At 42.9% G+C, this 21,722-nt stretch overlaps 1 protein-coding gene across 4 annotated transcripts in view; it reads right to left on the bottom strand.

The window, feature by feature from the left end:
• LOC149306920 (dopamine receptor D2.S-like) overlaps positions 1-17,197 on the bottom strand; it is a 40,532-nt gene extending 23,335 nt beyond the window's left edge. For 2 of the 4 annotated variants that reach the window (XM_089537661.1, XM_089537662.1), the window contains exon 1: positions 16,758-17,197. Coding sequence is in view for 2 of the 4 variants with exons in the window: in XM_089537660.1 (XP_089393786.1) it covers positions 7,358-7,376 (19 nt within the window). In the remaining 2 variants the exon portion in view is untranslated. Of the gene's footprint in view, positions 1-7,357; positions 7,379-16,757 lie in introns of those variants that run through there. The other 2 variants (XM_089537660.1, XM_089537663.1) reach the window with 1 other exon arrangement.
• Between the last annotated feature and the right edge of the window lie 4,525 nt (positions 17,198-21,722).

Raw genomic sequence — 21,722 nt, 5'->3', positions numbered from 1 at the left:
TTAAAAGATGGCAATCCTATCACCACTCCAGCATCTCTTCTGCAAACTAAACATATCCAGTTCCCTCAGCCAGACTAATATTTTCTCCTTTTTTTGGACAACTCACTCCAGAGACCTGAGTTCTGGATTTACCTCTGTGAAGTACTCAGAAATGCTATTAGTGTCAAGTTCCAAGTGGGAAGCAAACCTTTTCAGAGTGCCACTTACGAATGCCACAATACTTAACCAGCTCAAGCCATTTGTTTCTAGATAAATGCATCAGCCGCAGTATTTGGCACTTGTTCCTTAGCATGAATGACATCCTTTAAATGAACCGTCCAAAAGGTTATAGGTAAAGAATAGAAATATCACACAGTCGACCCTTCCCCTGTTTTCAATTGGGTTTTGTCTGCATCTTTGGTACATACTGTTGGTCATGATCCAAGGAGCATTTTCAAGTGCATGAAGGAGTGCTTCTCTCCCAGCAAGATGCTCCAAGCAAAGTAGCTTTTAATAGACTGTGTTAAGGCTAATGGAGGTATTGCAAGGTATTGCAAGGTATTGCATTCATTTCAGGCTCAAGGAATTTGAATGACAGTCTTTCTTTGTCTTCCTCTGGCATGAAAGGAATTCATCATCATCATCATCATCATCATCATCATCATCATCATCATCATTATCATAATCCTTTTAGAGATGTTTTTTATGAGACCCAATTTTGGAGACTTACTGTCATAGCAAAGCAGTTGCGTGTTACTCCAAACTGTATGATAAACCAAGAACCTTGGAGTAAACTGGTTCTGGATAACACTTCATGCATTTGAAGATATGGGCTAAAGGCCACCAAAAGTAAAATAAAATCATACTATAATTAATCTTCATCTTCCTCCTCATTCCCTCCTGCGAGGAATGAATCCCAACTAGAGCAGGACCTATTGAAACAATGGGATTCACCTACATGTTGACTTTCAATTCAACACTTGATACAAATGAGTCTACTCAAGTAGGGAATAGCCAACAGGAGACTATTGTTGTTATGTCTCTCTTTCACAGCAGCGGGTGTTACTGATGTGAATTTTGGACCATCGGTGATTCAGATACTACCCAAGAATCACAAACTTTAAAACAGAATTTATCCCATTAAAATAGCAATAAAACAATGAGACTATAGACACGCACTATAACCTTAGTCTGAGTTATCAGTTAGCAAGAGTTCACGCTTCATTTGCTCATAGACCCCTTCATCTGCTTTTTAATGGGTTGTTGTAGTAGTAGTAGTAGTAGTAGTAGTAATAATAATAATAATAATAATAATAATAATAATAATAATAATAATATTCTTTCCTGTGGTGGAGTACACCACGTTAAAATACAAAACACAATTAAAAACACATAAACCCACCGTAAAAACACCATACTATAAAAATCATTAAAATACATTCATAAGAGTTCATACTATCACTAGAGTTCTAGTAAGAAAGCTCTCCTCTGACACCACATTTCAATGGAGTTGACAGCTATCTCTTATTAAGTATTGCACAGAAGAAAGCACCGGTAAATTGCATTTGAATGTATTTCGCCTTGAAAACCCTATGATGGGACAATCCAAAATAAAACCAAAAAGTATGCACCCCTAATCCCAAAGATATGAAATTAATATTCGGGATCGGGAGAGAAGAGAGCAAAGCATCCTCTGAAGAAATCACATTATATCGGTGACAAATCCCGGACGGAGAGACCCTTAGCCAGAATTCAAACACCAACAAAACTTTCAAAATGGTGACAATCTTTCCATTGTTCCCACTAAACAGCATTTCCCTTTCTATCTGTCTATTGTATTCGGATTTCGTGAAACAGCCAGGTTCTTATAACAGGTGCTGTCACCTGTCAAGGCTCTTCTAAAGAATTGTCTCTGGAACTATGAATTACCAGGGCAGGGAGATATAGCAAGGGAGAGAGGTTTATTGTTGACTTTGGAGTCAGATTCTCCCAAATACCGAGAAGAAAAGGAACCCGCTTGTTCCTAATCTGTCCTCTGATCCAGAAGCGTTCTTGCTGCATTAAACATCTTGACAGTTTTTGTATTAAACAATACCTTTAGAGAAAGGAGAGTCGTGGCAGATGGGGGATGAGACGCCGATTATATCTTTGATTTGCAAAGTATGGGAGGAAAAAAACCTGACAGTGGAAGAAAGTGCGCTTCAAGGCAATGTTACAGCTCCCAATGGAAGAAGGCTTTTCAGATCAAGTCTCTTCTGTCCTTGGAAGTAAAGCCTTGGAGGCTTTGGAGAAGACATGAAAAGGGAAAGAACTGGTGTGTGCGTGTGTGTGTCCAGTTTTATTCTTCCTGGAACAAATGACAATTGTCGTGATGAAAGCATGGCATGCGAGAAGGACAAAAATGGTTGACATCAATGGCCGCGTTCCCACTTACAAATAAATGGCTTTGCGATCCGAACGATGGATCGGTTTGGCAGCAGAGCGTGGTTCGCGCTACATTTGCCCCGATCGCATTTTCTTGCTGCAGAATAAAATAAAATAACCCACTTGTGGTTCATGTTGACGAATGAATCGATTCAAAATGGTTGCTGGATGGAAGGACCATCTAAGGAAATGGACTTGTCAAAAAAACAATTGACTGGCCAGTGTTGCAAACTTATGGGATGGATGAGGGAATTACCTTTCCAAATAGGAATTCTGCACCCCAATGAAATCCTCAAATTTCTAGCCTTGCAGAAAGGGAGACCTTGAAAATCGTTCCTTCCTGGGATTCTTCTATTTGGTGCGTTCGCATTCCTTTGGTCACTTTGCCTAAACTCTGGCTGCATCTCCTTCCAAGGACTAAGCTTGCTTAGTGCTAAGATCAGATAGGATCTGATGCTTTGAGAGTATTGATGCTGCATTGTGTATACGTGTGTGCCTTCAAGTTGCCAGACATGAAATATTCTCTGCCAATTTCAACTTCAGTGTCAAGCTTGAACCTAGGGAGTGACACTTCATTCCTGCTGACCATTTCTAAACAAGGATGCCTCACCACAGTCTCATACAATTGCATGTTTGTCGTTGTTGTATGCCTTCCAGTCACTTCTGATTTTTGGCGACCCTAAGGCAACTGTATCATGAGGTTTTCTGAGGCCGAGAGTGTGTGACTCGTCAATAGTCACCCATTGGGTTTCCATGGCCATGCGGGGAATCGAACTCTGATCTCCAGAGTTGTAGTCTAACACTCAAGCCACTACTTCATGGTGGCTTTCACAACTGCATATACCGGACATGAAATATTCTGTGCCAAATTCAGCTTCAAATCACTGACGTCCTTCTTGTTATCTCAAGTATGATTGTCTCCTTTTTCTCCCTAAGGCAGAAACTGGATTGCCGCCGCTTCTTCTTTGTACCTATTCTAATGTGTGTAAACAATGCCATGATGAGGTGTGAGCCACGGGGAATAGAGACCTGTCTTGGCCTTTGCCTCATTAAAAGAAGGAAGTATAATTAAGATTCAGGGGCCGATTGTATCCTAACAACCATCTCCCAGGCCTCCACACATGATGGCTTAATTTGCCCATCGCAAGGATGCTGGGAGTAAAGGAACTAGTCATTCGTAACAGTGACAAAGATCGCACTTTCCCTGTGATTGCTTCTGTGACCTGTTCCATAAAGGGGAGACCGCTCAGGTAGCGCAAGCTATTAGGACGGAGGGCTGCTAATAACCAGCTACATAATGCATCTCTCGTCAGCACTTTCCTCTTGCAATAAATCTGGGGGATGGAATTATTTTTTAACTATATGTGAACATTCAAGGGCAGCCGTGTTTTGGCCAGACAGCAAAATACAACCAAACCAGAACTGCGCATTCTAGGGATAGCTTTCTTAGGCCAACCAAAAAAAATCCAAAATGCACCATGCAAGTTCTTTCTGCGCAAGGCTAGGAAAACATGCAGGGTTGCACTTGCATGCCACTGACTCTCACAAAAACAAAATCCCAATTTTATTGCTCCCAAATGCCTCCAAACTTCTTCTAGGTGATGTGGGATGTCCAGATATGGGGATCAAATGTAGTGGGAAATGCCCTTTACACCCCATTTTGGAAAGGAAAAAATGGCCCTGGGGTCTGCACTTGGTCCACTTTCATGCAATGTCATTCCTCTGCAGCTTCTAAGTGGAAATTTCACAAGCAGCAAAACAACATCATTGCATTTCCATCCACTCTGGTCTTTCCCTCAAAATTAAACCCAGGCTGGTGTTGTCACTGGTTAATTCCAAAAAGTCATTAACAGGCCTCCATATATTCATTAAATGTCTCTGTCCCATCCTTTGTGGAGTGTATTCCCTTTCAGAGACGGACGTCACTTGAGAACACTAATGTTTTTAATTATGGGAAGCCAAGGTGGGGAGAGCTGTAGAGCTGTAGATGGAGAGTGGGCCATTACAGCCAAAATGAACCCAATGGACCGAATGCACCCCATGCAGTAAGGAGGGAAATGGCAACACATGTCTTCCCAGGTCAGTGGGACAGAAGAGCTGGTCTGGAGTTGAGTTCAAATTTTAAAGGAGCTCTCGAAGATACCAGACCTAATTCTGTTTTGTTAAAGTTTGGATAGATCCTGTATTTTACAATGAAAACAGATTCCCACTGATATGAAAGTAACCAGTTGCCACCTTCCTTCCTTCCTTCCTTTGAGAGAAAATATATTCAAAAATATTTAAAAGCAAGAAATAGATTTCTGGAGTATTGGGAAACCCTGACAAGGAGAATCCTACACAGGTGAGAATCTTCACAGTTCTGGACTTATTGGCTGCAATCCAACCTCCCATCATTGAAATATCTGCATGCAAAGATGTGCTACGCAAACACTACCCAACTCCTATGCAGAATAACAACATTGCAGAACACATGTCAGTGACTAGGGCCATTGTGTACCATGCTCAGCAGTGCTGCTCAATGTGCAACTCTGGTTCTGCTGCTCTCAGCAGAAAATGTCCGTGGTGCAAATCATTGGCCCTGCTTGTATAGGTTATGCCAATGATACTGTGTGAAATATGCACATCTCCTGCACAGTAAGTAGAATTTTATGCACAGAAAATGATATTTTCTATGCAGGGATTTTTTTTGTTTGTCTGTGCAGAAGCATTGCTTTCTGCACAAAACAACACATGTTCTTTTTTTTTATTTTTAGCTCAGTTACTTGTATTAAGTGGGTTATATGTTACTTATAGCGAGGGGGGAAATGGCAGAACATTTCCTCTTGATTGCAAGACCAAATTTTATGACAAATTCCATCCCTACTCCACAGCCCCAGTGTCACATCATTGACCATGTCGGCTGAAGATGGTGAGATTTGTCATTCAAAACATCTGGTGGGTACCTTGTAGGGCTGGGAATCCATTTTGTGTTTCAGTCCACACTTGAAAGGAGCTCTCTAATGTGTTGAATCTAGTTCGGAAATAGGGTTCAATGCCCTAGAGCAGTGATGTTGAACCTATGGCGTGCGTGTCAGAGGTGGCACTCAGAGCCCTCTCTGTGGGCACATGTGCCGTCACCCCAGCACAGAGTTTGTCACTAGAAAGCCAGAGGGACATGGCACTTTGCAATAAATAAGTGGGTTTGGGGTTGCAGTTTGGGCACTCAGCCTCTAAAAGGTTCACCATCACTGCCCTAGAGAGAGATCTTTTCAACTTCGGACTGAAACACAGACCAGATTCACCACCATCACCACTTTTATGCAATCTTTGCAAGCTCAACATTTCCCAGGGAACATATTATAGTTCATACAATGGAGCAAAGGAAACAATAATCTATAAAACCAATAGCTGGAAACAGTACAACGAGAGAGTGCCAAAATCTAATTTCTGCTGAGATTAAAATCCTGGGAGCAGAAACAAAAAACTCTTTGGGTAAAATGCCAGCTACAATCTCTGTATCATCTCTTTCTTCTGTGCTTTAGTGAAAGCCAGACGAAAGAGCGTGTCCCTATGTGACTCCTGTCCCAGCCGACAGTGCCATGAGCCTCTCCTACATGAAGCAATGGTCATTGCACTGAAATATTTAGGTCAAAAATTCACAAAGGAAATTATTTGGGGGGTGGGTAGGCTCTGTGACCAAGTTTTAGAAAAGTTTATTCCTGATGTTTCACCGGCATCTGTGGCTGGCATCTTCAGAGAAATGATTTTGCTTTGCAATTGCTGCAGGAAAAAATATTCTAAGAGCTTCCTTTTTGGACAACAACGTCCAAGATTCCTTAAGCCAGTATAGCCAATAACCACGCTAAACAGGGGACATTACAGTCCAAAGCGTAACATTTCTAAACGCTGACTTTAATCTGGCTTACTCCCAGCCAAAGCACATGAACTGAATTTGCATAAGTATGATTTACCAGTGCACCATCGATTCAGTGGGTTCACTCTAGTTGAGACCAGCTATTGCATCTGGTCCTCTTCTGACCCCTTTCCAATAGAAGAGTTATAAGAAAGAGCAGAAGATGGTGCTGCAACCTTAATTTCTACAACAAAATTGGAAGATGCACTTCCTGTGATGCTCAGAGGGCAAAGAAAGAGACAGAGAAAGATTGCTCCAGTTGTGCATTTCCATGGTGCAATCTGCAGGGCTGGCTTTAGAAACTTAGCTCCATCTCATGGAGATGAAGTCCAGTTGATGTTGGAACTGGAGACTCTGCGTTCAGCCATCAAAGGTCTTCCTAAATGGGGCATTTCCAGAAACTGGAAGGACGATTGACTAGCAAGACTGGACTGAAACACTCCAAAGAAGCACTTCCATCCAGGTGCACTATATTACCATCCAGGTACACTAGATTACCATTTTTGACATTCATGCACAGCAGGTCAAGGAACCCTGAAGCCCTCCAGTTCCTGCCAGACTGCAACTCCTGGCAATGGATCCAAATGGTGAAGAACGCTGGGAACTGCAGTCCAATAACTGTTGAAGAGCCACATGATTCCACCCTGATGAAAAAAGTAGCCATTTCAGATTCAGAAAATATGAATTATGAGGCCACAAGTCCTCAACAAGGAGGAGAGCATGAATAGTTGTGAATGACACATTCTGCGGAATAGGTTCCAGGATCTCCTGCTATGATGACTGTTCCTTAGCTGGGACTAAACACTGGATGCAGGCCTATATATATAAGCAGGTATAGGTAGGTAGGTAGGTAGGTAGGTAGGTAGGTAGGTAGGTAGGTAGGAAGACAGAGGGATAGAGGGTGAGATAGATAGATAGATAGATAGATAGATAGATAGATAGATAGATAGATAGGCAGGCGTAGATATATTCCACATACATCAGAAATGTTTATACAACTTTTCCAAAACCTCCTTCTAGTTTTGGCTACATAAGAACCAACAGTAGCAGAATTGACCTTACCATCATCATGTACATACATTGCTACAGAACTTGGAAATATTCCTTTCTGTGTGGTAACTTCAGAATCGTCCAGCCAGCTTGGCTACATAATCTGGGGGATTTAAAATAATAATAATAATAATAATAATAATAATAATAATAATAATAATAATAGTTTTGGGAATTGCCATTCCACAAATGTAACATTTCCAAGCTCTCGGTGTGTTTGGCATGCTGTTTGCAGATTTCTGGATATGTCAGCTGCATCTGCGAAATCAAATTCCTTCTGGAACCAAGTCACTACATTGGCGCCCCATGAATATACATGATGTGATGAGTAAACCAGCTAGTGCTTCATGGGTGATAAATAATTTCCAGGTACATCAAGAACACAAAGTTCAAGCCTTGGGTATCTTACTCATCTTTTACATCTGTTTCTCCTTCAGGGGGGGACTGATGTTGGCTTATGGCTCCCAGGTCAGCAAGGCAATGAATCCATTCCAGATATTGGATGGTTTTGAAGTAGTGGTCCAAAATGCCCAATTTATTTGGGGGATTGAGTTCAGCACTTTGGAATTAAAACCTGGATTAAAGCCTGGCGGAGACAAAGTCCACCACTGAGTGACATATTCCAAGCATTCCTACCGATAACATTACATTCTCTTAGGCCTGTTACAGACTGCCAAAATAAAGCTGCTTCGGGTCTCTTTGGAGGTATGCTATTTAAATGATGCATGGGTCCTAAGAGTCCGGAGGTCGCGCCAAAGCCACACTCCATTCCTAAGCACTGGAGTGCAGCTTTGGTGCAGCTTCCAGATTCTTAGGATGCATGTATCATTTAAACAGCATACCTCCAAAGAGACCCAAAGCATCTTTATTTTGGCAGTCTGTAACAGGCTTTAGATAGGTTGATTTGTTAATTTACTGCTCTGTACTAACAGAGTACCTGGGCTTACCTATTCTCTGTGAAACCAAACATCTATAGTGTCTGAATATAATGCAGAAAAAGTCATTGTGACCTTACTATATTCTTCAGTATAGGCTAGTAGGTGCTGTTTGTACCCAGCATTGGAGAGTTTCATTACCAATGGCTAACATATGAAGGCAACCTCTACTTCATACTATCCCTGGAAAAAACACAAAGTTCAACCAGAATTGGTTCAGTCTCACATGCAACCTGTTGGAGAATTGACACGAAAGGAGACACAGAGTGAAGCCTGCCTGAGTTTTATTTGCAAAACCTGACATCTTCTCCAAGCAATTTGGTCCCAAATTCCTCGAAACGCACGCTGCTTCACAGATCTGCAGCATATTGTTGTGCATCCTCCTCTTCTGGCAAGGACTAAGGAGTTCTGGGGCAACATGACCCAGAGATGTGGCTCCTTTCAGCTGAGTGAATACAGTGGAGGCGCATGGTGTGATTTAGATAGCGTGCTTGGTTTAACAAGTATACAAGCCCAGCAGGAGGCAAACAGGGGGCTGTTCAACAGGAGACTAGAACTGGTTTCCCCAATGAGTCTCCTTCTTTGGAGGTTTTCAACCAGAGGCTAGAAGGACATCTGTCCCAGGGAGGGCTTTGGTTGTGTATTCCTGCATGGCAGAATGGGGTTGGACTGCATTGGGGTCTCTTCCAACTCTAGGATTCTATGAAACACATATTGGGATGGCTTGTACCTCCAAGAGGCTTCCAACTTTCAGCTAACTCTCTCTCTCTCTTTCTCCCACTCCTTTTTTATCACAAAGTTGATCACACAAAAGAGAATGGGAGTCTGTTTTGTGAATATCCTGTGAAAAATTGTATAATTGCGCGAAATGATTTCACATGACGTCGCACAAAAAGTGGTCACAAAGAAGTATCAACGCACATCTTTTTACTTGCAGGATTTCAGCAACAATGCATTTCCGATATCGCTTTAGTTGCACAATTGCATGTGATAATCATTTGCGCAATTACTCACCATTTTTGCTTTATTTGCGGGATGCTTCAAATCTCTTTAATTAGCCCCAGTGTGATAAACTTCTAGGTTACATTCTCTCTGGGTGAACCCTAATTCTTAATGGTTCCTTGTGAAACCCAGTTCTCATTGTGGAGCCATTGAGAATTAAGGCTTCGCCCAGAGCAATAGTAATAGCAATAGTATTTACATTTCTATGCCACTTATCACTGAACTCAGCACTCTCTAAGTGGTTTACAATCTAAGTCAGTTACCCCCAACAAACTGGGGACTCATTTTACCGACCTACGAAAAGATGGAAGGCTGAGTCAACCTTGGAACCTTGCCTGGAATCGAACTCACAACCTTCTGGCTGCAGGACTGGCATTTAACCACTAGGGCTTTCTAAGAGTCCGTGAAGGCTGTTGCTTTCACACTGCAGCATTACTTAAGTTTTTACACTGCTTTCAGTGTCCTGGCTCTATCCTATGGAATACTGGGATTTATAGTTTGTTGTGGCCTCAGAACTCCCTGATGGAGAAGGCTAAACATTGCACTAAACTACAAATCCCAGAATTCCATAGCATTGAGCCACGGCACTTCAAGCACTGTCAAATGGAATTATTTCTGCAGCCTCAGTCCATAAGTCTACAAATGGCATCCAAAGGCATGTTTAAAGGTTTACTCTGAGTTGCACTCACAAAGGCACATGGTGGATGGTGAAGACTTCAGAAGAGATCCTTCCTCCTAAGGCTATGTTAGAGTATTGCTCTGAGTGTTGGACAAGGACTCTGGAGATTAGAGTTCGAATCCTGACTTGGCCATGAGAACCCACTGGGTGAGCTTAGGCAAGTCACACTATCTCAGCCTCAGAGGAAGGCAAGGCCAGACCTCCTCAAAAAAAATATTATTCCATGAAAATCAATGATAGTTTCGCTGTGAGTCAGAAACAATTTGAAAACACACAACAAGAAGGCAGTGTTACTTCTTTTTCTTTTTCCAAACTGGAAACCTAACATCCGCCAGAGCAGCATCAGCAGGGAAAAGTTAGCCCTCCAATGAATCTGACAGAGGCTGGCTGCCATTGTACATCATCACCATCCTATTTATTTGCAGAAGTCCTCATTTGCATAGGAAAGATCATGTTAACTTTTTGGTAGCTCCTCTGAGAACCAAGCTAATTGGGGAGAAAAAGCATTTAATTGTTATTACAAGCAATGTGGAGTTCGGGAAGAAAATGGCAGGATAGTGGCAAGCGGTCAATTTGACTTAATTGCAACTGGAGAAATGTCACCCAACTGCAAGAGCATTTCAGGACTGAGTCCCTCTGGGGAGAATAGAGAAGTATCATCTCCTTATTTCCCTGGTGGCTCCTAGGATTGCCAGCTTGCAAAACTTGAGAAGGTTTTACTAGCTTGCAAAAAAGCTAGTAAAATGTGGACTAGACAAGGCAACAGTTAGGTGGATTTGTAAGTGCTGACTGTCTGAACCCAAAGGGTGTTCAGCAATGGCTCCTCTTCTTCATCCTGGAGAGAAGTGACCAGTGGGGTGTCCAGTGGGGACCTGTCCTGGCCTCAGTTTGCTATTCAACATCTTTATCAATGGATGAAGGAATAGAAGGCATACTTATCAAATTTGCAGATGACACCATGGATGTGGACAAGTTGGAGCGTGGGCCGCCAAAATGGTGAAGGGTCTGGAAACCATAAAGCCCTATGAGGAGATACTTAGGGAGCTGGGTATGTTTAGCTAGGAGAAGAGATGGTTAAGAGAGCCCTGTTGAAGTATTTGAAGGGGTGTCACACTGAGGTTGGAACAAGCTTTGTTTCCAGACTAGAACACAGAGCAATGGATTCAAAGTACTGTACAAGAAAAGGCATTTCAGCTCAACATTAGGAAGAAAGTCCTGAAAGTGAGAGCTGTTTGACAGTGGAAGACACTCTCTTGGAGATTTTGGCAGGGTCTCCTTCCTTAGATGTCTTTAAACAGAGGCTGGATGGCCATCTGTTGAGGGTGCTTTCATTGTGAGTTCCTGCATGGCAGAATGGAGTTGGACTGGTTTATCCTTGAGTTGGACTGAATCACCCAGATGCTGGCAAAACATCAGGGATAAACTCTTCCAGAATATGGCCAAATAGCCCGAAAAACCCACAAAAACCTATACAGCTCCCTAAGCCACCCCTCATATGGTTTTATGGTCACCAGAATTCTTTGCCAACCTCTGTGCCAAACAGGAGATCAGTCATGCCACTGCTTGAAAATGTGGCTTTTGCTAGCCGAGCGGTTCTAGAAGCTATTTGGCCACACTTTTCCAAGCTCAGGATCAGACCCTCCTTAGTTAATTTTGTAAATGCCACAGAGGAGGCATCCAAAAGTGGCACCTTCCATGTGCCAGTCCCGCATCCAGCAGCATCTTCTGTGCCTCTTTCGTCCTGAGCCTGCTTGCACTTAATCATTAACGATTCTGACCCATGTGGGGCCGGTTTACAAATCTGTACACATCACTCGATTCCTGCCGCTTCAAGACTCCCAACAGGCTTTTAATATACAACCCTGCTGCTGTTTTTAATGATTTAAATGAGTACTCCTTTCAACAACTGTTTGTTTTACTCTGCGGTTTCAATACCGTCTGCTGTTTGACTGGTTATTTGCTTTTATCCCCTGCTGCAAAAACAATCGGGTAAACTAATGAGCAAGAACACAAGTGGGTCTTTCCAGGATGCCAGGACATAAGGACAACAGTGTCATGGCCCCATATTAATGAGTTACAGAAATACAACTGGGAATGATAAATGGTTCTTGCGCCACACTGCTAAGGTGCCACAAAGATTTTCCAAGTTTGCATTGTGCTGATTTTGCTCCTTTGGGGCCTTAAAAAGAATGGCACCCTGTTTCCTGTTTGCAAATGGATAAGTCATGGCATTTATTTTGGTTTCCTTACAGTTTTGCAAGATCTTTCTTTCTTTCTTTCTTTCTTTCTTTCTTTCTTCTCTCTCTCTCTCTCTCTCTCTCTCCCACCACCACCACAGATGCCACAGGAGCTGAGAAGCTGAAGACAACTGCATTTACATTTTCTGAATGGGCTAATCACAAATGTGTACTTTCGCCTCCTCCGAATGCGTGGAAGGAACAAGGGGAGGGGGCTTAAAAAACCCAGATATATGTCACTTTGGGGGATTGAAGAGGGAGGAAGAGAGAATAATGAGAAAGACGCACAAAAAGATAAGCAATACCCATATGCTTGTGTGTCTTTATGGAGTGCGTGTGGGGGGAATACACATATATGCACACTTGGGAGCATATATGCACAAAGGAAATATGATGGGAAGGAGGAACAATTGAGAAAGCGAGCCATTCTTGTCAAGAAGAGTCAAAAACAGACAGTACAATACGCAGTGTTTAAAATAACTCAAGGAGCGATGGCTTTGACAGAACCAAGGAAAACCTTCCTGCTTTGCAAAACTAGGCTTTTTCTGCTCAGCGCAATTGGGCTTGCAAGCTTTATCTGGGATGTGTGTGCCATTTTGGGGCTGGAAATGAAGGAACAATCCAACAACCACAACAAAATCCAGAAAGAAACACGTCTTGATAAAGTGTTGATTTTTGCTGGTGATGTCCTCCCTGCGTTTTCTTTCGGCCAAGACAATATTTACTTATTGAAACAATAACAATGAAGTCCCACATCCACTTTTTTCCCTATATAGAGAACCATGATGTGCAAAATTTTACCACAAATGGCCAATGTTACTTATTTAATTTACAACTCATCTTTCTCCCAATGAGGGACCAAGGTCCCTCACAACACAGAGCAAAGCAAAATGCAACTAAAAACTAATCGTAACTAAAAAAAGCATGAAAATAAATTAATCTTGTACTAAACTGAAGCTGTCGTACTTTGGACATATCATGAAACGGCGTCAGTCGTAAGAAAAGACAATAATGCTGGGTGCAGTGAGACGTAGGAGGAAAAAAAGGAAGACTACATTACAGATGTATTGAATCAACAAACGGAGCCACAGCCCTGATTTTACAAGAACTCATGGAGGTCTTCCATCATGAAGTCAAAAACAATATTAATTTAAAGCAGCTTTAAAAACATTGGAAACATAATGGCGGGGATAAAGACTGCTGTGCCTCCATTACGAGACTTTCCCAAAGCAACTGGTTAATAGTCCAAATAAAAGGTTCTTTACTTACTGGTGGAAAGAGAAAGCAAAATAGGGGCAGCCTAGTCTCCAGTGGGAGGAGTTCCACCATTAAATGGGAATAACTATGGGAGCAACCATCAATAGACTGGAGTTCTTTCTCGCGGAGGTGAGAAAATATCACACAACTGATGCAATGCAAGGTATTTTCGATTGATTTGATTTGACTTTTAAAAGTCTTCTCAAAATGCAGCATTCGGGGATAGAAATGGGATCTCTGTTCTTTTCTGTGTTAGTACAGGATCTATGAGAACAGCATTGTGTAAATCATTCCTAGCTGCTAACTGGGACTAATTTGGCTGCCCTAAGAACTTTGTGACACAACTATCTGCTGTTATCAGGGAAGTAAATCAGCCGGAAAAATGGAAAACATTTTTGATAATGTGCGAGGTCTTGAACCGACTGCCATTGCACGCAGGAAACTCGCCATGCGCGGCGGCTCCCACGCTCTCGGTTTAATTAGTTACATATTAGGATTATTGCAGAGCAATAGACTGTCTATTGAAATCATGATTACAGTAGCAGGAGAGTTTGGCGAGGTTAAATGAGAGAAGGTGGTGCATGGATAGTACGGCGCACAGAGCTCTGTAGCAAATGCATATGTGGGAATCAAATAATGATCCCTTGCTTGTATGAGAAATGTAGGCAGGAACCTGATGTCGAGGATCTTTATGAACTGGTCCAAGGGGGGCACAGCGGTTTCATCACATAGTATTTTGCAGTCAGCATAGAGTGCAAGGCGAAGAAGAAGCACACCACACAAAGTGTGCAGGCCGCAGAGCTCCTTATGGGGAGTCAGGCAATGGCTGCGTTCTTGGTGCACTACTGTGGTATCACAGAATCACAAAATCGTAAGAGTTGGAGGAGACCCCAAAGGCGACTGGGTTCAACCCCTGCCATGTAGGAACATGCAATCGAAGCATTCATGAAAGATGCCCGTCCAACCTCTGAAAGATGGAGAGTTGAACTGCAGTCCAACAACATCTAGAGGACTAGAGTTTCCAGTCCCATGCATGTTATGCTACAGAAAGACTTGGAAGATAACCTATGAACTACAGAAAGGAAGGAGAACATGAATTAGTTCCACACATTCCCCCCATTATCATATCTACCTGCAACCAGATGGTGCTTCATTCACTCGGTTTTCCATTTAAAATGTCCCTACTCTTTGTTTTAACAAGGACCCAGCTTTTCGGGTCTTCATGGTGGATGCATCACAGGAGGATTCTAGCAACCTGTAGCCAACTTGCTCTCCTACGCTTGCTTGCTCATTTTGAATTTTCCAACCCAAAACAGCAACCAACGTCCCTCATTATTTGATACTGGTGCAGAATGTTAAAACCGTTTCCCTACGTATCAGTGAAAACAAAGCCCTCTCTTTTTCTGTAGAGGTATGTAGAGGAAACCCACATTCCTCCAGGGAAATAAATGAGCTGAGATTTTTCTATATACATTTTTTTTTAAAATCCTTTTTCTATGGACAAAGTAAAAAGCAGCCAACTCTTCTTGTGTTGCCAGTAGCAACTCCCTGGGAATTGTTTGGGGGGAGGGGGGAATAAACATACATAAATAGAAGATTGCACACTGTTGTAAAGTGCAACCAAATGCATCTGAGGAAGTAGACTTAAGTCTGTGAAAGCTCATGCTGCCAACTTCTTTCCTTCAGTTAGTCTCGAAGGTGCTACAAGGTGTCTCTACATACTGATTCTACAGACTAACATGACTATATCTTTGAATTAATTCACCTAAGAAGTTTATGTGCAGTCTATAGTTAGTCCAAAGTAGGCACATTGGATCAATGGGAGTGATCTATCATATTTATATGAACTAAGTGAGCAACGTTGTTAAAGGTCTGCCCAAACCGTTCCATAGTTGGGGCACAGCACTCTTCTGAGAAGCGGAAGGTAGTAGCATTCATCAGGTGCTTTTATCAAACTGACTGCCTTGCTAGCCCTCCCTTACCATTACAAACTTCCTTAGTAGAGTTGGTGACTCCTGGATATTTCTGTTGATATGCCTTGTCTTAGACTGGATGATGAAGGGACTAATTCGCATAAGACATTGGTGTGGATCCCGTTGTTAGTCTCAACTAAAGTAGACACAAAAACCTTGTGTGAAGGAACCTCTTGGAGGTGAAACAAAAAATCCCAGCTCATTTGCAAAGCATTTTCTCTATTTAAATGTTGCAATTCTTTACAAACTAAACTTTATGTGATCCAACGGATAGCAAAGGTGATTGTGTTTCCCACTGACTTAACAAGGGAATGAGTAAAATCTGTAACTGAGCAACAGAAAGGTCTACTTGGAGGAAGGGACAGTTGTGTGTAACTTCAGCCTCCCGTGCAAAATGGGAACACAGGCAAGTTCCTAGAGGTCTAAAAGCAAGTGGAACAGAAATGCTTTTGCACCCTTAACAATGCCACATAAATGGTGAATGACAATCACTGTAAAGCTATCCTGCGAAGCTGTTTGCATTGCAGTGATGGTGCAATCTGTTTGCTAGCTGATCCCATCCAACAAGGGATCAGGAAAAGGCGAGAAGAAGAAGAAGAGGAAGAGAAGGACTACTTTGGAAGCAACACTACATTCTTCATCTTGCTAAATCTGCCTACATTAACATGCCAGGAATCAAATCTTTCTAAGGTGGGTGTTATTTTCTCCTTGCCATACACCCTTCCAAACTTTATCTTGGATTCTGGGAATTAAAAAAGGCAAAATGTCCTGGCTTCACACATTACTTTTCATTCCCTTCCCTTCCACTACACTTCTTGGACCCAGGACTTGCCCTGTCTAAACATCACTAGGGCTGGGTCAAGAAGTTCCTTTCCCCCCATTTTGCATGCACACGGAAAAGTTTCGTTATGATGGATTCTGTAGTGAGGATGGAAGCCACAGATCTCTTCCAATGGCACAAAAGAACAGAGTTGCAACATCCATAGACCTTGTTGGAAGAGTACAAAAAATACAAGAAGTTTCCATTTACTTCAGAAGGAAAGAAGAGAACCCTTGATGAGAGAGTCTCTTTGCAGTTTTGAAGTATAAAAGTCTACCTGCCTTTTCTTCTCTCTACAAAAGGTACTACGAAACATTTATTCAGTTGTTCCCTCTGCTTATCCTGCTATACAATACACCTCTCTTTTTTTTACACCTCTCATTCTCTTCTTCTTTGTGCACAACACAGAACATACTTTTAAAAAACTATTCATTTTTCATCACCCACTCTACAGATTTCACAGTCTCCAAAAAGAATCTACACTGTGCTTAACAGTAAAAGGCTCTTACCTTCAAGCCATAAGACAAGGATTGTGAAGAAGGGCGACCTCAGTGCTTCCTCTTGAGGTGTATATCCGACACTTCCCCACGTTTGGACTCCTCTCTCACTCCTTTTTCTTTTGCCTCTTCCTCACTCTGCCAGGGATGCCAATGGGCTTCCCATAGCCATCAGCTCCCTCCAGACAGCTGGGCAGACAAGCCAAGGCTGGGATGGTGCCCAAACCATGGATGACCACGTCTAGGAGCAGTGAAGAGGAGAAGACAGCCACCCCTTGAAGCTCCTGGGACTTTCTCCTGACCACCTCCAAGGAAGAGTGGAAACTGCAGGCAGAAGTTTCCAATCACTACCTCCAAAGAAGAGTGGAGTCTTCAGGCAGAAGGTTGCCAATGGCCACTTCCAAGGAAATATCTAGGCAGAAGGTTGCCAATGACCACCTCCAAGGAAGTCTCCATGCAGAAGGTTGCCAATGACCACCTCCAAGGAAGTCTCCAGGCAGAAGGTTGCCAATGACCACCTCCAAGGAAGTCTCCAGGCAGAAGGTTGCCAATGACCACCTCCAAGGAAGTCTCCAGGCAGAAGGTTGCCAATGACCTCTTCGAAGGAAGAGCAGAGACTTCAGGCAGAAAGTTGCCAGTGACCACTTCCAAGGAGGAGTGGAAACTCCAGGCAGAAGGTTGCCAAAGAGTGGAGTCTCCAGGCAGAAGGTGAGGACCAAGGAGGCTGAACTCCAGCCTAACCTCGAGAGTCCTTTCCCGCCTCCTACTCCTATTGGGAGACGACCACCCTTCTTCAGCTCCTTTGGGGGAGAAGAATTAGGCAAAGCTTTTCTGGATCTTCTCTTGAGGGATCTGCTGGCTCTTCTTCTCCTTGAACTTCTCAGCTGGTCTCAACCTCCAGGAGCATCATGACCAAAGGTTTCCTCTCCCTTTCATTTTTGGGGAGCTGGTTGAGGGTCAGAAGAAGAGGAGGCAGAGGGGTCTCTGGGCTCTCTCTAGCCTTGAGCTGAGGGGCTCTGAGGCGCTTCCAGAGTTGTCTGGAGGGTCCACACTATAGACACACACCCCGCTTCAAAGACGAGAGGCTGGGAGGAGGAGAAGGCGTCGCCTGGGCTTGTGAGAGTCGTCTGCCTCGTTGGAGAAGAGCGGAGGATTCAGCACCAAAGGCAAGGACAGCTCTGCAAGTAGAGATGGACCCAAGGGATTGAGAGAGAGAGGAGGGCGCAGGCGCAGATGGGGGCGGGACAGGGTGTGTGTGTGTGTTGTGTTGTGTGTTGTGTTCTCCTTATGCTGTGAGCTGCGTCTTATCCTTTGTGGGGTTGTGGCTGTGCTGTGTGCACTGTTGTGTGTTCTTTTGTGTCTGTTGTGCTGCCTTGCTTTTCATGCAAGGGCTGGGTGCCTTCTCTGTCTTCTCCAGTACTGGTTTGTGTGACTGTTGCATGTCTTGTGTTGCTGGCTTAGGAGTCATCCTTTGTGCCTTCCAGGGTTCTGGACTATTGTGTGTTCTTGTCTGGATATTGCATGGTGTATGTTGAGTTGAGTATTATCTTTAAAAGACACCAAGGATATTGTTGTGTGTTCTTGTCTGAATATTGCACAGCGAGCTCTTGTGTGTTGTGCTGTTAGGATGAGAGTTATCTTTAAATGATACTATAATTGGACTGAATGTTATTCTTGAAGTATAGTATTGTGTGTTCTTATCTAGTGTATGGTGGGCTGTTATATGTTGTGTTGTTGTGTTATCCTTAAAGGATATTATTGTATGTTCTTGTCTGGATATTGTATGGTGGGCTCTTGTGTGTTGTGTTGTTAGGTTGAATGTTGTTCTTAAAGGATATTATTATTGGGTTGAATGTCATTGTTAAAGGAAACTATTGTGTATCCCTGTATGGATATTGCATAGTTGGCTGTTGTGCGTTGTGTTGTTGGGTTGAGAGTTATCCTTTAAGGACCATAGAGAAGTCTCTGCTAGGGATGGAGCTTGGAAAAAGTTCCCCTTTTGAGGACTACAGCTCCCAGCATCCCCTGCCCCTCCCAGTCAGCATGGCCTAGAAATCCCAAGAAGGAACTTCCTTAAAGCTCTGGCTAAGAGTAATAGCAAGAGGAACATGGAAACCATGATATTGGGCCAAAACAGTTTCAGAAATAATCCAGTTTGAGACTGCTTTAACTGCCCTGGCTCAATGCTAGGGAATTCTGGGAAGTGTAGTTCTACAGTTCCCAGGATTTCCTAGTATTGAGCCAGGGCAGTTAAAGTGGTCTCAAACTGGATTATTTCTGCAGTGTGTCTTGGCCAGAAGTGGGAACATTCTGATTTTAACAGAAAGAAAAATCACTCTCTATCTCTTAAGGGCTGCATCCACACTGCACAAGGTGTGACACCGCTATAAATGCCACTTTAACAAGGTCTTTAGCCTCTGCTCCATAACAAACTACACTTCCCAGGATCTCATAGCATTGAGCCATGGCAATTAAAAAGGTGCCAAACCAGTTTATTTTGGCAGTGCAAATGCGGCCTCTCTATCCCTCTGTCATCTATCTATCAAATATTTATATCTTGTCCTATATCTGAGGATCCCAGGATGACACACCATACAACCAGTTGCAATATGGTTTTCAGTTTCCCATGACCGCACATTTTGAACCTTCTTATGCCAAGTGGGAATGTCTTTTCGTATGTTTGGTGCTTCATTTAACCCTGGCCCAAGTACATCGGATAGGCATTTCTCTATTGCCCTTTCCATCTGTCTAAGATAATCTGCCTTCTGCTCAAACTGCATCAGTTATAGGTCAATGCTTATTATATTTTTATCCCTGGACTTAATATCCTTTTGTGCTCTGTTGCAAAGAAAATGCATTAATTTCCCAGAGAACAACAGGGAGCATCGGGAGCAGTTATTACTTTCATATCTCCCAGCTTCCCATAAATGCAAAGTGGGAAAAATATTGTAATTATTTTAGACCATGGTGCCATTTAGCACACACACCCACACCCACAGAGAGAACTGCACTCTCTCTTATTATACCCAGTCCCATAAGCATAAAACACAGAAAAATAAAGTTGCCAGCGGCATGAAACAGATGAGAAGTTGGTGGCATTGCATTTCCATACAGGGAGATCGCTTTGCTCTGCTCTGCTTTCTATTGATTCCTTACCATGCGTGCAAATCAATGTGCTCATTTTTGATTTGCAGGCTTCAGTAATGCACCAGAAGTGTCATGCAGCCGCCCCTGATGGGCTTATTTATATTGGTTATCATCTCTCATTAGGAAGAGATGCTTTTATTCTGTGTGGTGGAATGAGGGGAGGATATACTGTATTATAAAGAACCTGGTTGGAACAGACCTCTAGGAGCAAATTAGTCTCCTGGGTGAGTCTGAGTTGGAAAGCCCAGCGGCAGAATATGAAAGCAACCACCTACTTTTGCAATTTTAACACAGGGCCTAGAATCATAGCATCAGAGAGTTGGAAGAGACCCCAGGGCCATCCAATCCAACCCCATTCTGCCATGCAGGAACACACAATCCAAGCACTGCCAACATATGACCATCCAACCTTCTATTTATAAACATTTGAAGAAGGAGACTCCAATGCACTCCAAAGCAGTGTCTTTCACTATCAAACAGCTCTTACCCTCAGGAAGTCCTTCCTAATGTTTAGGTAGAATCTCTTTTCCTGGAGTTTGTATCCATCACTCTGGACACGCTTTGTCCAGAGTCTGATGCCCAGAGTTTTCTGTTGGAGATGGTGGTTCCATGAAACCAACCTACAGAGCCTCTGTTTAAAAGCTTCCCCAAAAGGAGACTCTACTACTCTCCAAGGCAGCGTCTTCCACTGTTAAACAACTCTTACTGTTAGGAAGTTCTTCCTAATGCTTAGGTGGGATCTCTTTTCTTGAAGTTTGCATCCATCACTCTCGACACACTCCAGAGTTTGATGTACAGAGTTTGCTTTTGGAGATGGTGGTTCCATGTGACCTATAGAGCATCTCTTTAAAAGCTTCCAAAGAAGGAGACTCTACTACTCTCCCAGGCAGCGTCTTCCACTGTTAAACTGCTCTTACCATCAGAAAGTTCTCCCTAATGTTGCCCTGGAATCTCTTTTCTTGGAGTTTGCATCCATTGCTCTGGGTTCTAGTCCTAGAATGATGGGCCTTGCAATCAAACAACTCTCTCTTTGCTAAAATTATACCATAAACTCACACTGTTGCTTTAAAACAGCTGGGTTTTTTCCTCCCTGGAAGTCGATAATGTTCACTCACTGGTTCCACCCTTTGGGGCTGTTTGATGATAAATTAAGTTGAAGTTATAGTATCCAGGGACCCAAATGCATTCCAATGTGCTTTAAAACATTACATTATGCTTGTAACCCAGCTTTATTAATCCTTCGTCTTTCCTTACAGGTGCAGCCGCTTCCCCAAAGATCTGTCTTTTCGTAGCCTTCGAAAAGGGAACTTTGCTAGTTTGGACAGAAGCTGCGGCTGCTTTAGGAAACCATTTTTCATTAAGTCTGCCTCAAATGCAAAGAAGCAATAAAGAAATAAGGTATAGTTGTTGTTGTTGTTTTTCAAATAAGAGTCTTCTTCTGCTTTCCTCGCTTTCCTGGACTATAGAATATGACTCATTCATTATACAGATTGGTGAACTCGAAGTGGGTGATGGACTGGTTGGAAGGACGGAGAAGATTAATTTTCTTCTTGTTGACAAAGCCTGGTCACCAGATGTTGTGAACAAGGCTCACAGATATCAGTGTGTTTCTGCCTTCTTTTGGTCTCCCTATCTGGGTGAGGGATGCTGCTGCTCTCGCTGCGCACAATAATATCTCCTCCTGGAGATAAGAACACACAGCCAGCGGTCCCAGGAGTAACGAAGATAACAGATATCCGTAAGAGAGCAGTTATTCTGGAGAAATGGGAGGCCTGAGCAAAGCCATGCTTCCTAGGCAAAAGGGAGGCCTTTTCCTGAGAAAAGATGACC

The sequence above is a fragment of the Sceloporus occidentalis genome, unplaced genomic scaffold, assembly GCF_023333645.1.
Source record: "Sceloporus occidentalis isolate IW3139 unplaced genomic scaffold, rSceOcc1.0.p SCAF_9, whole genome shotgun sequence".
Taxonomy (NCBI): domain Eukaryota; kingdom Metazoa; phylum Chordata; class Lepidosauria; order Squamata; family Phrynosomatidae; genus Sceloporus; species Sceloporus occidentalis.
Note: the sequence above shows the minus strand (reverse complement) of the source record. Positions and strands in the feature narration are given on the sequence as shown.